At 41.9% G+C, this 14,095-nt stretch overlaps 1 protein-coding gene across 2 annotated transcripts in view; it reads left to right on the top strand.

Moving 5' to 3' along the window:
- Gda (guanine deaminase) overlaps positions 1-14,095 on the top strand; it is an 85,855-nt gene that overhangs the window by 50,057 nt on the left and 21,703 nt on the right. For both annotated transcript variants that reach the window (XM_028893841.2, XM_028893849.2), the window contains exons 3-7: positions 710-881; positions 3,875-3,962; positions 5,886-5,991; positions 11,083-11,110; positions 13,540-13,647. In XM_028893841.2, the coding sequence (XP_028749674.1) occupies positions 710-881; positions 3,875-3,962; positions 5,886-5,991; positions 11,083-11,110; positions 13,540-13,647 (502 nt within the window). The remainder of the gene's footprint in view (positions 1-709; positions 882-3,874; positions 3,963-5,885; positions 5,992-11,082; positions 11,111-13,539; positions 13,648-14,095) is intronic.

The following is a 14,095-nucleotide window of genomic DNA, read 5'->3' as shown; positions in this document are numbered from 1 at the left end:
ACTGGGCAGAGTGATGCATACCTACCATCTCAGCACTCAGAAGGTGGAATCAGGAGAAACGTAAGTTCAGTGCCAGCCTGGGCTATACATCAAAATCATGTCTCAAAAAAGGAAGAAAAAAATAATAAGAACTGAAGCAGGAATGGTGGTTACAGCATCACACTCCTCTCATTACTTCACCTTCAGACCAACAGTTTATTTCTACACTTTCCTGGCAAAGCTCAAGGATCTCAAATTAGCCAGGCATGTTTTTGATGCTATTGTTGAGAACTTGGACTTTGAACACATGGAGAAGGACAGGATTTCTTGTGGCCTCCTAAGATGAAGTGGACCACTGAACCTTAAGTCACTTTTTCACCTTTCTCTCTCTGTGATGTGTGTCCTTGTCCCTCAGCCTAGTTATTGCAGCTTGAAGAACCTATTCCCACCTCTGTCCAGTTGTAAGAACAGAGTCAGAGGATGTGGCCATGGCTTCTTCCTTTTCTGCTGCCACAGCAGTTTGGCCTCTGTGCCTTCCTTCACTCCACAGTCTCTAGAGCTGAGCTCATTGCAATTTAGGCTCTCTCTCTCTTCTAGTAGAGTTTTATTCTTATTTTCTGAACTCTCTAAAATAAGACTTTAAAAAAACTTAGAGTTGTAAATGTGTAGAATAAATGAAAACCTTGTCTAGGATGCTCTGAAATGCTTTTCTTCTCCCCTTACTTCCCAGTGAGTTCTTCATGCCAGGCCTTGTTGATGCACACATCCATGCTCCTCAGTACGCCTTTTCTGGAAGCAACGTCGACCTGCCGCTTTTGGAGTGGTTGACCAAGTACACATTCCCTACAGAACTAAAGTTCCAGAGCACTGAGCTTGCTGAAGAAGTCTACACCAGAGTTGTCGTGAGTATTGTATGAGTGGGTGCTGTGTAATGCCTGATCATCTATGTGAACATTCATTTCTAGGACCAATTTTCAGTTATCAAAATGTTAAGGTTGGGATGAAATGTGGCAACATTTTTAAGTCCTTTCATAATCCGCTGAGCATGCCATCCTCACAGTGGCAAGGAGAGAATATGTGTGTGATTACCCTAGTCTCAGTTTGGTGGGGTCTACTACAGCACACTCTTCTCCTCATCTTCTGGGTGTGCTCTCTCACTGCAGCTAATTCGTAGTGCTGTTCTGAGGAACCATATGGAATATCCATGTGACCTTTAAAAGGCTCTGTGACTCACTGTCCTCCATCTGCAAAACACAGAGTTAATGATAGAACCTACTTGATGGATTGTTATGATAATTCATGAAGTTAATATTTGGGAGGTCCTTTAAATAGTGCCTAGCACATGGTAAGAGCTGTGTTTTATTATTTTTTTTAAATGTTCAAGGAAAAATTAAATTTCAAATTGCTTTTAGAAGAATATCACATTGTTTTAGTGGGTTTGCAAGGAGGGACGGTAGGATGGCCCCACATTGTAGAACGGGTGGGAATGCGATGTGAGGACTGACAGTGTTAGTGGGAACTCTGGAGCCAAGTCAGTTCCCGATCAGTGGCTGCTGTGTACGCCCCCTGTATGTTGATGGCTGGCAAAATGGGCCGCTTCCTCCTCTTTTACAAAAACTAGCTCCAGAATAAGAACACACTCCGAAACTGGAAAACCATCTGCCGCAAAAGAGGTAGAATGCAAACGCTCTTTCCTGGCCTCTGCCTCCTGCGGAGAACTCTTCAGACTGCATTGTTCCTTGATTCTTGTAGGACTCACTGGTGGTTCTTCTATGATACTGGCTCCACATCTTCTGCACGAACTGGCCCAGCCACCCTGCCAGCTCCTTGTCTTGTGTCATTCCAGCCTTAAAGAGCAGCAGCAAGTGATTACATTCAGTCAGTGTCTTGCTTAATTATAATTGTGTGCTTACATTTTAGCCTGCATCCGCGTGACACTAGAAAAGCAGAGAAGGGCTAAAAGCTGGTTATGAATTGGCTAGCACACTGTGTTAATGAATTGTGTTAACCACACCAAATCTTTATCTTCAAAATGTATTTATACCTCACATTGTTCTAAAAAGGGTTTGAAATTGCTTAAAATTACATAGTATGAAACAAAAGAAAATGAGTCATCAAATCACAGAAAAGGAAAAAGAGGAGAATGGAGAAATAAAACCCCAAAGTCAGTGCACACTCTTGGGAGAATCTGTCACAAATTTTGCTCTGGGTGTCTAGCACATGATGTAGACAGGGAAATCAGAAATGAAATTCACACTGTGTGTGTGATTTTGAAAGCCACATCTGTCAGAATAAAAGCACATCTATTCTTTATACTGAAGTTAGAAAAATTAATTCTGACATTGCTTAATGTGGATGGATATTATGCTGTCAAACTACATTTGTAAAAATGATTAGGAGTAGGAGAGAAAGAGAGAAGGAGAGAGAGAGAGAGAGAGAGAGAGAGAGAGAGAGAGAGAGAGAGAGAGAGAGAGAGGAGAAAGGAAGAGAAAATTCCACTGTATCAGACCTTTAAACTTGAGATAGAGAATAAAAAACTATATATATCCTTCAGGCATATAAAGGATTATCTATCTATCTATCTATCTATCTATCTATCTATCTATCTATCTATCATCTATCTATATCCTTCAGGCAATGTCCATACATATTTCTTCATCAGAAATGTAGGTATATAAAGTCAGTGAGCTCAAAATGGTCTATTCCTGACAAGTATTTATTTGCCGGACATGTCCTATGGTTTTGTTGTGAGCAGGCCTACACATGCTGAGAGCCGTTAGGATGGAGTTTACCTCTGCTTAAGAGAGTTGGCTTTCCTCCCCTCCCTCCCCCTCCCTCTTCCCCCTCCCCTCCCTGTGTTCTTCTGTCTGGTCACTTGACTATACTTTGAATAGATTTCTGAATTTTCTAGTGTGTTTAGCTCATTCCAGTCAAATTTGAAACCATAGTTTCTCATCCAATTCAAGCTTTTCCTCATGAGAACCCAGGCTGGAGGGTTTTCCTCACACCACTGACATAGGGTGAACTTTGGAGTGAGGAAACAGGCCCCGGCGTCACCGTGAGAACAGACCTTCTAGCCATTCATTTTCTCCAGGAAGGAATTCTTCAGCCTCTTCAGGAACTGTGGGAATGGCATACTTACTCGGTGTTCTGGTGAAAGTGACTGAGAACACTAGACAACAGCCAGATCTCCACTTCATCCCTTTCTTCATCTTGTTTCTGTGGGATTTGTGCCCTTTCCACACCTCCCAGTCTCCACAGAGAGTGACTCCCTGCACAGGGAAGGAGAGGAGTGGTCGGGTGACTTCTACAGGGAGGAGGAAGCGGCCGCATAGCCTCCAGCCAGTTTCCTGGAAGCACACCCATGTATCCACCCTCTTCTTAGGGGTTCCAGGTTCTTCTCCGTGTTCTCTTCTGCAGTTGTCTCATCTTGTGTTTTTTAGGGCTTAATCCATTGCCCTTACTTACTGTTGTACAAGTGACAAATCTCCTAAGGACAAAAGAGACATAATGATCGCTGTTCCGCCAGGTGGAAGCAGATGTGAGGCTGAATGAATTTATTTTGTCATACAGGGAAAAATCCCATTCGTACACTCACAGATAAATAAAATTAGAATATCCCCAAACAATCCTGAGGGAAAAGGAGTTAACCAGCACCACATTTTATGACCTCTGAAACACACACCCATAAAATAGAAGTATCAATTTTTCCTTAAGCTCACACTTTTAGAATATAAATACCTTTGCCATTTACTTAGGTCTCTTCCACATCAAGATGGCATACCTTTAAATAAACACATTTTAAAATTAAAAAGCAGACTTCTATTTTCATCTATGTATGCCATGTGACTTTTCCGAGCACATGCGATTCAGGATTTTTGTGGTTTATTTTTAGAGGAGAACACTAAAGAATGGTACAACCACGGCTTGCTACTTTGGAACAATTCACACTGACTCATCCCTGCTTCTTGCGGAAATTACAGGTGAGCAGCTGAAAGCAGGATTTATGGGCACATCAAGCAAAGACAACCAGACCATGCCTGGCAATAGTTCATACTCAGTAGGAAGTCGTGCCTTTGGATCTAGAATTTGAGCATTTGCACTTAGTAATTTTTGCAAGTAACTTTGTGTCTGGGAATATCCTTGACCCCTGCGTAGTTTTTATTGTTTAAAGGATTTAATTATTTCTATATGGATTCTGGTCCCAGGATGATGTTTATAGATCTTAATTTTGTATATTGATTTGGAGCCATTTAGAGCACATTTATTAATGTAGCCATGGCAAGAGTTAATTACACTATAATTAACAGATAGGTCTTGGTGGTTAGCTAGAATCAGGGCATTGTGCTAGATGCTAGGAGCACAGTGTTAGTTTAGTAACACCTGTAATTCTATTACTAGGTACCAAACAATTTGCAAAATACTCCACTCTAAATAGCCTTCTGACATCTACTGATGCCCTCATTACACAGACAGGTTAACTAAAGCTCAAAGATGCTCACATATCCAAGACCTCAGAGCTGGGAAGCAAAATGAAGACTGGATTTAGGTCAATGATTCCACACATACCCAGTACAGTGCCTGGCATTTAGCGGGCACTTGGCAAACTGTTGGCTGATGATATATTTACCCTGCTGTTGGGTTCCATGGTAGTTCATACCAAAGGCCTAATGGCTAACATTGAAAACAAAGATGCAAGTTTTCAGAAGAGGCAAAGGCAGATGTCTGGAATGATTCCATGGAAGACAAAATGGGGAGAGACTAAAATGAGGAAATGAGATGGACAAAGGAGTTGGGGGCAGAGATGTTGATGATGGAGGCAGGAAATGGCATGGTTTAAAGGTAGGTGGGGATTCACTGCATGGTCAGGATGGAGAGGAGGATGAGCACGTTCAGACCACAGAAGGGCTTGAATATGCATCAGAAACTCCAAGGAAGTTTTCAGGTCAGGTGAGTTATACGATGAGAATGACATGTTAAGGAATTAATCTGATGACTAGATGTTAAAGTAACTTCCAGGGCGAGAGTGGAAGAAAGCCCTTTGAAAGACTTATGACAGCAAGGAGACATTGGAAAATAGCCCCCCCTGCTTAGCTCAACTGATGTAAGAGTTCCTCCAGCACATGTGATAAAGGTCCTTCGTTGCCAGCAGCTGCTAGGCATTCAGTCAATAATAGCAATATCTATGCTGCTATAGTCAGGAAGAGTAGTAACACATCATCTGAGAACCATGAGCCTTGGGCATCATTCTTGGTGTATTTCTTACAATCCTGCACAGAGCAGAGGACTTTGGGACACTGGAGTCTAGATCTCAGATGATAGCTACCATCTTGGAATAATCACAGGGGCAAGGAATTAAATCCAAGACTATCACCCAGTATCTGTGTTCTTAACATTTCATATGCTGTCCTTTATCCAGAAAAGGGACATGACATGCATGGGGAGGAACTTGGTCCAGTGATGGCAGGAGAGTAGCAGATGGGAGAGAAATGAATGGGGGAAAAAGAGAAAAATTGGTATATCAAGAATATTAATGTATTTTCTAGGATCTGAGGTTATCCCCTCTTATACCATGAGAGAAGATGAGTGTCAAGATAGTTATGACATTGGTAGAAATATAAACAAAGTATATAAGCAAAAGGAAAAGGTAAATAAGAGGTATAAGATACCCAGTTATTTTCTGGCAGGCTGGGAGTGGGCTGGGGGCTGAGTGGAAGCCATTTACTAGTCATTGAATTTAGTGGCTTTGCTATTGTCACAGTGTAAGACAGAGAGGTGATTCTTAACATTCTCATGTATTTTTTTTAGGATAATTTTAATTTAAAAGCATTTTTAGACTCCTCAGAAAAAAGTTAAGTGTTGAAAAAGAAACACATCTTCAGATTCTTTCTCTGTGTGCTTCACAGATAAATTTGGACAGCGAGCATTTGTGGGCAAAGTATGCATGGACATGAATGACACTGTTCCAGAATACAAGGAGACCACTGAGGAATCAGTCAAGGAGACAGAGAGGTAGTGTGCCTGGGGCTTTTCATCCGTATTTTTGATGAGTCATCTGCTACGCTGATGGAGTTTGAAACAGAGAAGAAAGTGTATACCATCAGGACCCAGTTGGGATCTGAACGTGGTGACAGCCTAGTCCAATTGTTGTATTACCTAGTTAGCCCACAGAACTCAAATATATGGCATTGGTCAGTGGGTGACTCGCAGAGCTTTCCTCTGTAGACCATTCTTGACCTTCATAGAAAGCTCCACAAGATGTCTTTTTTTTATGTTAAGAAAACTGAGCCTGACATAACCTGGGTGACTTGCCCACAGCCATTGGAGTAGTCCACTTACCATAACTCTGACATAAAATCAGAGATAATCATCTTATAGAGAGACGGGATTATTCTTTGAGGTTATTGTTCTAGAGGTTCCAGTACATGATCTAGTGGCCACATGCCCTTGATGAGGCAGGAGTGAGTATAGGATACACTGCTCACCTCATGAGTCAGGAAAGACAATTAGAAAGAGAAAACTGGCCAGAATTCCAAATACCTCTTGGGGGCACATGCCCACTGACTTAAAGATCCAGCAGGCCCCACTTCGTAAGATACCCCACTTGCTAATAGCATCAACCTGGGAACCAAACTTTGGCACATGGACCTTTGTAGGACACTCATCCAAACCATTTTATTAGTGTAGATTGAAGCATCAGAGCCAGGATTTAGTAGAGTGAAAAATCTCAATGACTTAAAAATGTAGAGTTCCTTATAGCTTGACATGGATCTCATTCATTGACATGAGCTTAGTGTGAAAAGAAGAGGCAGGAGGTATACACCAGCATTCATTATTCATGTACATGCTCAAGAATAATAGTGGGAGGAGTCACTTACAGAAAACATATGAGAGGCTATGGGAAAATGTTCCATTTATAGATGAGTGAAAGACATTTCAGTAAAGATAACTCAGTCAGGCACAGTGGTGCACAGCTGCAATCCAAATATGTGGGAGACTGAGAAGGAAGCATCATGAGTTCTAAGCCAGCCTTAGCCACATAATAAGACACTCTCTTAAAAAACAAAACAAAGGTATTTTTTAGTAACCAAAAATGTGCTTCTCTGGCATAAAGCATAAAGAAGTACACAGGTGCAAAGCAGAGACATTGTCACTGTGAGATTTTACCCTATATCCTTTAAAACACTTTTTATTGATGCTTTGTGGTTTTTACGTTATGTACACAGATCTCACTCATCTCCCCGTCCCATCATCTCCACCCTCTTCCCTTATAACATTCCCCCCAAACAAAACAAAATTTAGAAGTATACCCTAAAAACAAAACCAAAGAGAGAGAGAGAGAGAGAGAGAGAGAGAGAGAGAGAGAGAGAGAGAGATAGATAGATAGATAGATAGATTTTGGCATGGAAGCTGCAGTGTATGGCCCAGTGAGTCACACAGTATACTTCTTAGTCCATACATCTTTACTTGTAAGTGTTCTTTACAATGGATCAATGTATTATAACCACCTAGCACAACCCTTTTATCTTGCCTTAAGATAAGGGAAAAAATCTGTATGCATTCTGGAATGACCACAACATATGCAAACATGGAACTAGAATATCTCCTCCTCAGAACTTTTATATGAGGAGGTGAAATGCAGACACACAGCAGGAAGGCTGTATTCCTTATACGACTTTATTCCACATCTGTGGACTTGTGGGAAATAGACCTTTTACAACAAAAAGTCTAGACACATTCAACAATGACACACGGGCAAGAGAACACTGAACAGTAGAGACCAAGGCCTATTCTAGAGCCATTAGGCATAGAGTGAGTTCACCAGGGGATGTGAACAGCCTGTTTTAGGGTGATCTGTACCTTAAAGGATAGAGCACCATGTGCAGACAGAAATGTCAAAACATGGTGTGGACAGAGACTATGCAACAGGTCTACATGAAGACTCTAATGTGACTGGTCCTCAAGCCACCACTCACAGATGCCGAATATGAAGCAGGTGTCCTGGATACTCCAGTGTCAGTCTCAGGACAGGACTCCAAGAAATCTGCTTGCAAGAGTGCAGGGATAATCAATGCTGTCCTCCAAGTTCAGCACAGCAGGACTATCAGTGACTCACAGGTAGGCAGCAGGGGAGGATAGAAGCCTAGGACTCCAGGCAAGCTAGTTTGCAAGGCTTAGCAGAGCTGCCCAGGATGAGTGGAGTCTCATCTACATGCCCCAAATTGCACCACAGTGGGGAACCCTGAAAATGCACTCCAGCTGAGGTTTTATTCCAGGTGGACACTTGGCTCACTGAATTGAAGAATTGTAGGACAGGGCTAGAGAGATGGTTCAGCAATGCAAGGTTTGGCTTTGGTTCCCAGCACATACATGGCTGCTTACACACCTTGACTCCAGTCCCAGGAAATCCAGTGCCCTTTGATCTCCACAGGCACCACATACAGATGGTATACTCATGTATGCAGGCAAATACACACATATAACAAAAGAACCACAAGGTCTGTTCTGGGAGGAACCAGGATGAGCCCGGGCTATGTGTCCAGTCCCTCTGATCTCCAGATGTCAGATTTACAGCCCTTCTTCAGTTACTCCGGGAGTCACAAGAAAGAAAGAGCCAGAGGGCCGTGTCACCGAGGCTTTCAGAGGACTTGTCCCACATCTAACATGTCTACCAAATGGTGTGAGGATGCAGGAAATGTGCTATACAATAAAATTGATCAGCTAGGAGAAAAAAAACAAAGTTCTGACAACATGATGAACTTTAAAATTACTACTCTAAGAAAAGCAAATCAAACACAAAAGGGAACACATTATAAACTTTCATTTATATTGACTATATAGAAACTGTAAGTTCATGAGACAGAAAATGGAGAAGTTTGCTGGCGCTGGAGGCAGGGGGAGGGGAGATGATACTGCCCGTCTCCTGCCTATATACCCAGGGGATCTCACTCTGGTGATGAGAATTCAAAGACTCTACAACCCAGTAAATTCACTACAGTTATTGAATAGAGCACTTAAATGGGTGAACTTTATGATATGTAAATTATACTTCACCAGAATCTGTTTTGAAAAAATGGAAATATGGTCCAGTGCACAATCTTTTTAAGAGTTGAGTAGGAAAGGTTAGATTTTTAAGTGCCTATTTTTTGAAGGGTTGCTTTTAAATTCACAAGAAAGTGATTCTTGACAAAGACATTAAGAGAACAGAGCAGAGCATATTCCAGATTCCTGAACCATGTGACTCTCCTATGTACTACGTTGCTTCTCTTCTCTTCTAGCACACATCCTCTCATTTTTGCCCCCACGCAACTGAAGCAATCTCTTTTTAAAGTCCAAGAATCTTCAGATGTATTGGCATACTCTAGAGTCTTCTTAGGATGTAGAATTAGAGTTAAAAAACAAATTAAGTCCCTCTTCTAATATGCCACTGTCACTAAGTGGATTTAGCCCATTTCATAAAATTGGTATGCTCCTTTAAAAAATGTATATTTGTGCATGTTTGCACATGTGTGTGTGTACAGGTGCATGTACTAGTGCACACACCCGTGAAGGCCAGAAAAGGATGTTGGGTGTCCTGCTCTGCCACTCCCCACCTTACTCCCTTGAGTCAGGGTCTCTCACTGAACTGCAAGTTTTCAGCTGGGCTGGAACTCCCAGCATCCACCTGGCTCCGACCCAACACCGGGGTTACAGGCATGCAGAGCTTTTTATGTCTTTTCTTTTTTTACATTGGTTCCAGGAATTCAAATTCAGATCTTCATGCTTGCATAGCAAGTGTTCCTACCCATTGCACCATCTCCTCTGCCCCACAAATGAAGAATCTTTTATTTTAAAATATTACCCACTGAGTATCCTGTATTAGGCTAGGGCTTCTCCAGGAGACCTGATTTGTTAAGTATGGTGCCTGCTCATTAAATCACATTTAAAACATTAACTGCACAGAGTAGTAGCTTTCACTGTGACATTTCTATATGTGTATCTGAAATACTGAGATCATATCTACAACTCCCTCAATAACTTTTGATTATGGTTATTCCATGAATTTTCATTATGTTCAATTTCATATAACATTGAGGGAACTTATTGATCATTTAAGTACTTTTCTTACAATTATCTTTGATGGCTTTTTCATGGTATCTTGAATATTTAACAAGGAATTTCATGGTATTGTATTCCACATCAAGAGATACACAGAAGAAATTTCTTTAGATTTATTCTTTTTGGGTGTATGTTTAGATTTCAGCTTTGCTTCTATTTTCTGGGATTCTCCCACTTCAAGTGTGTTTCCTCTGAAATGCCAAGGTGAGAGCATCCTGCATGGTCATGGGAAGAGGAGTGTACCTCTGACCTTCAGCACTGGCCATACAATCACCTCCTGCACAATCTACTGTTGTAGTCACTTTACCTTAATTCACAATTTGTTTCCCTGGGGCTAAAGATGGAGCCCAGGGCTTTGTACCTTTATGCCTGGCAAGTGTCTATCACAGAGCTACATCTCCAGGCTCTCAATTCACAATTGAAGTCTGAAATAGTCTTTTCTGGCCAGGGCAGAAATAACCATGACATGGGACAGCTGTCACTGTTCAAGTAGGCAGAAGTTCACCACTTGTCCCATTCCACGCACACTTCAGAGATACCTCTGTCATAGTCTTCCACCTTCCTCCAATATCTGCCTCCTGCCAGGCCCTGTCCTCGGAGATTGATGATGATACTGTGTGCATACGAAGCTTCCACATAAGAGGAGATTAGAAGAGTAGTGTCTCAGGCCCCAAGTGCTTGTGTGTGCCCAAGAGTCCATGGCCCTGTCATCCATGGAACACACTGGAACCACTAGCACAGCCTGGGGGCTGTGTGGATGCTCGTAATGGCCCACAAGATGCCATAGGACCATATTCCCCGTGATTTTCCTCTCCCTCATTTGCTATTAAAGAAAAAGCTGAGCAATTATTGCTTGCTAATCTCCAATTAGTGGTGGTGAAACCCACACAGTTAGAAACGTTTGCGTGGAAATCAGGACATGTAAGGGTCACGTTTTCACCCCATCTGAAACGTTTATTTAAAAAGATTCACTTTCCTAACTTTACATCTGTCACTTCTTTTCAGATTTGTGTCAGAGATGCTTCAGAGGAACGTAAGTGGATTTGTCCAGGTTTCACCAGAGTGCTGCTGTGTTAGCGGTGGCATCTGCGAAGTTGTTTGATAGATTAGTCTGTGTGCCTATGGCTTAGTCTGTACATGAGAGGTATTCTCCTGGAACCTTGACTGTTGACACGGGGTACCCAGTGGCTCAGCTCAGAGAGGTCAGATATTTTAAAACTGAAAACATCTGACAGAGACTGTGAGTACCGAGGTGTGGAGTGTGATGGCTTGTCGCACATATGCAGTGTCAGATGGTGATCACAGTGAGATCCATTCACACGTGTCAAAAGAAATAAAATGGGTATCTTGGAGAGATACCTGCACCCTGTGTTTACTGCAGCTTGATTCAGCATAGCCTCAAATATGGAAACAACCTAGGAGTCTATGGGTGAATAGATAAAGAAAACTAATTTTATTCATTTGTACATTTTATATAATATACATTTATAAAAGAAAACTATACATACATGTCTGCATATACATATATGTACACATGTGGGATGTGTATACAATCTAAATATGTCTCCCATATCCCATGAGTATGTATGTATGTATACACATGTACATGTGTAATGAGATACTATTCACTCATAAAAAAAGATCTTGCTATTTGAGACAGCATAGATGAATCTGGACTATATTATTTTAAATTAAATAAATCCAATTTAGAAGAGAAATACTGCATGTTTTCATTTGTATGTGCAATTCAAAAAAGTCGAATTCATAGAAACTTCTGGTTTTTGCTTTCCGGTGAAGGCTTACAGGACACTGTATTTGGACCTCTCTTGTTATGTTTTGTTTTAGCACAGTTTGGTAGTCAGGAACAATTATCTAATTATTCACTATTAAAACATGCTGCACACTTTATGTTTACTGAACTTGTTTACAGCTTCAGAGATATTGTGTGTACCTTTTTTTTTTTTTTTTTTTTTTTTGTTCCTATACCCTTTGTCTATATGCAGCATGGAACCCAAGTTTAGTCAGGTATGTGAATTCTATCCCAAGTTCTCTAAGCTTTTAGTTAGTCTAAGGTGTGTTGGTCAGCTGTCTGTCACAGTAACAAAATACCTGAGGTTAGCAGTTTATAAGAAAGGAAGGTCTGCTTTGACTCACAGTTTCAGACAGTTGTAGTCCATGATCATTTGGCCTGGTGGCTTTTCGGCCTATGGTTAGGCAGACCATGATGGCAGAAATTCCAGTCAGAGGGAAACTGTCTACCTCAGGGCTGCCAGGACACCACAGTCAACTTCTTTCTAACTGGTTCTACCATCCAAAGGTTCTGTCACCTCCCAATAGCTGAGAACCTTCACCCATCATGAGTTGGGGGGGGCATTTAAAATACAAACCATCATTTAAGGTGTGACAGTCAGGTCACTGTCCTCAAGAGTCGCACTCTCACCCCAGCCTTCCCATTCTCACTGTGTTTCCTCTTCAGGTCTGGGGCTTTTAATTTTATAACATTGGTCTCTGTAGAGGCGGTGCTCCATGATCCGAGGAGATGGGGGACATGTGCACATTGAGGACCTGTTTGGTGCCTCCTCTTTCATTGGTTCTGTCCACTGCTGGTCTCCAGTGTGGACTGAGAAACAGGCTAAGTTCAGACTCAGTGCCCTGGTGTAGATGTAACCAACCGTCTTATTAAATAAGAAACACAGAACCAATGTAAAAGAGAAAGCCGAGAGGTCAGAGCTCAGAGCTAAAACCTTACCCTTCCTGCGGTGCTCCTACCTCCCCGAAAGAGGAGGTGGCCACAGGGTGCCTTGCTCTGTAAACGTGTGGCACACAAGGTCCATACATAGTCAGCCAGGCATCTGCTTTGCTCTGGCATTGTGAGGCCCATGAAAACCATGCTATCTCTTGCCTCCAAGCACAGTGTGAACCTGGTTTATGGCTCCAGAGGTCAATTAAAACTATTAGGTCAATAAGCATAGCCCTTCCTCCCCATATGATTCTTCACTGTCACACTGGAAGCCATAGGAATGTTCAGAATTTCTTGCAATTTAACCCTGGGTGAGTTATGGGTAATGCTTATAGACCCTCTTCCTTACTCCCTGTAGGAGTGATTTTATCCTGCCAGCCAGTCACTGACATGTTACTAAAGGGTTCTGAGTGAGGATGTAGCAGCACACCTCCTCAAGACATAGGCAGGGAAACAAGCCACCACCTCACATGTGGTGTCCCCACCCCAGGTCTCAGCTGAGATCACGAGAAGGGAACAACTACCAACCGAAATAGAACTTTCTTCTGTGAACTTGATCTTGAAGAAAGTGCTGTTCTCAGTCATGAATTGTTTTTTGGAACCTAGAGCATCCGTCTATTTGAAATTGGAGATTTTCCCTCCATATTGAAACTGTATAGTCACAAATGTGCTGTGTTCCTAACTTTCATGTTTTCCTCATGAGTTTCTTTTATTATTTCCAGTACTCAAGAGTGAAACCCATAGTGACCCCACGCTTTTCCCTTTCTTGCACGGAGACCCTGATGAGTAAACTTGGCAACATTGCCCAGACCCATGATCTGCACATCCAGGTAGGCGTTTTTCTTTGGTTTGTGCCTCTGTCTACACCTGCAAGATCTCTCAGTGCCCTCAGGTCATCTCTAATAATCTGTAATTTGTCTGCTGAGATCTCCTAGAGTCAAAGAATTTCAGAGCAGGAGGTGCCCTGACTGATGTCACCAGGAGGCGCCCTACCTTAAGTCACCTAATTCAGTTGGTCAGTTTTGCAGGTCAGGAGCCTGAAGTTGTTTTCATCCTCCGTATTCTCTGATCCGTCTTAGACAGGCCAAGGCAGCTTTGTATAGGGTAGCAAAGTCAACATCAGACTACCCATTCTTGGTAAATGCGTTTAATGCATTTCCTTCTTACTTTTATTTGATACTTTCCTGGTGTTCTAGACCTTCATTTGCAGAGGAACCAATTATTATTTGAAAAGTAAAAAAGAACTTAATTTCCACCTTACAAAAGTGCACTTAAAAT

This window comes from Peromyscus leucopus, chromosome 1, assembly GCF_004664715.2.
Source record: "Peromyscus leucopus breed LL Stock chromosome 1, UCI_PerLeu_2.1, whole genome shotgun sequence".
Lineage (NCBI taxonomy): Eukaryota > Metazoa > Chordata > Mammalia > Rodentia > Cricetidae > Peromyscus > Peromyscus leucopus.
This window is presented reverse-complemented; position numbering and strand designations above follow the sequence as displayed.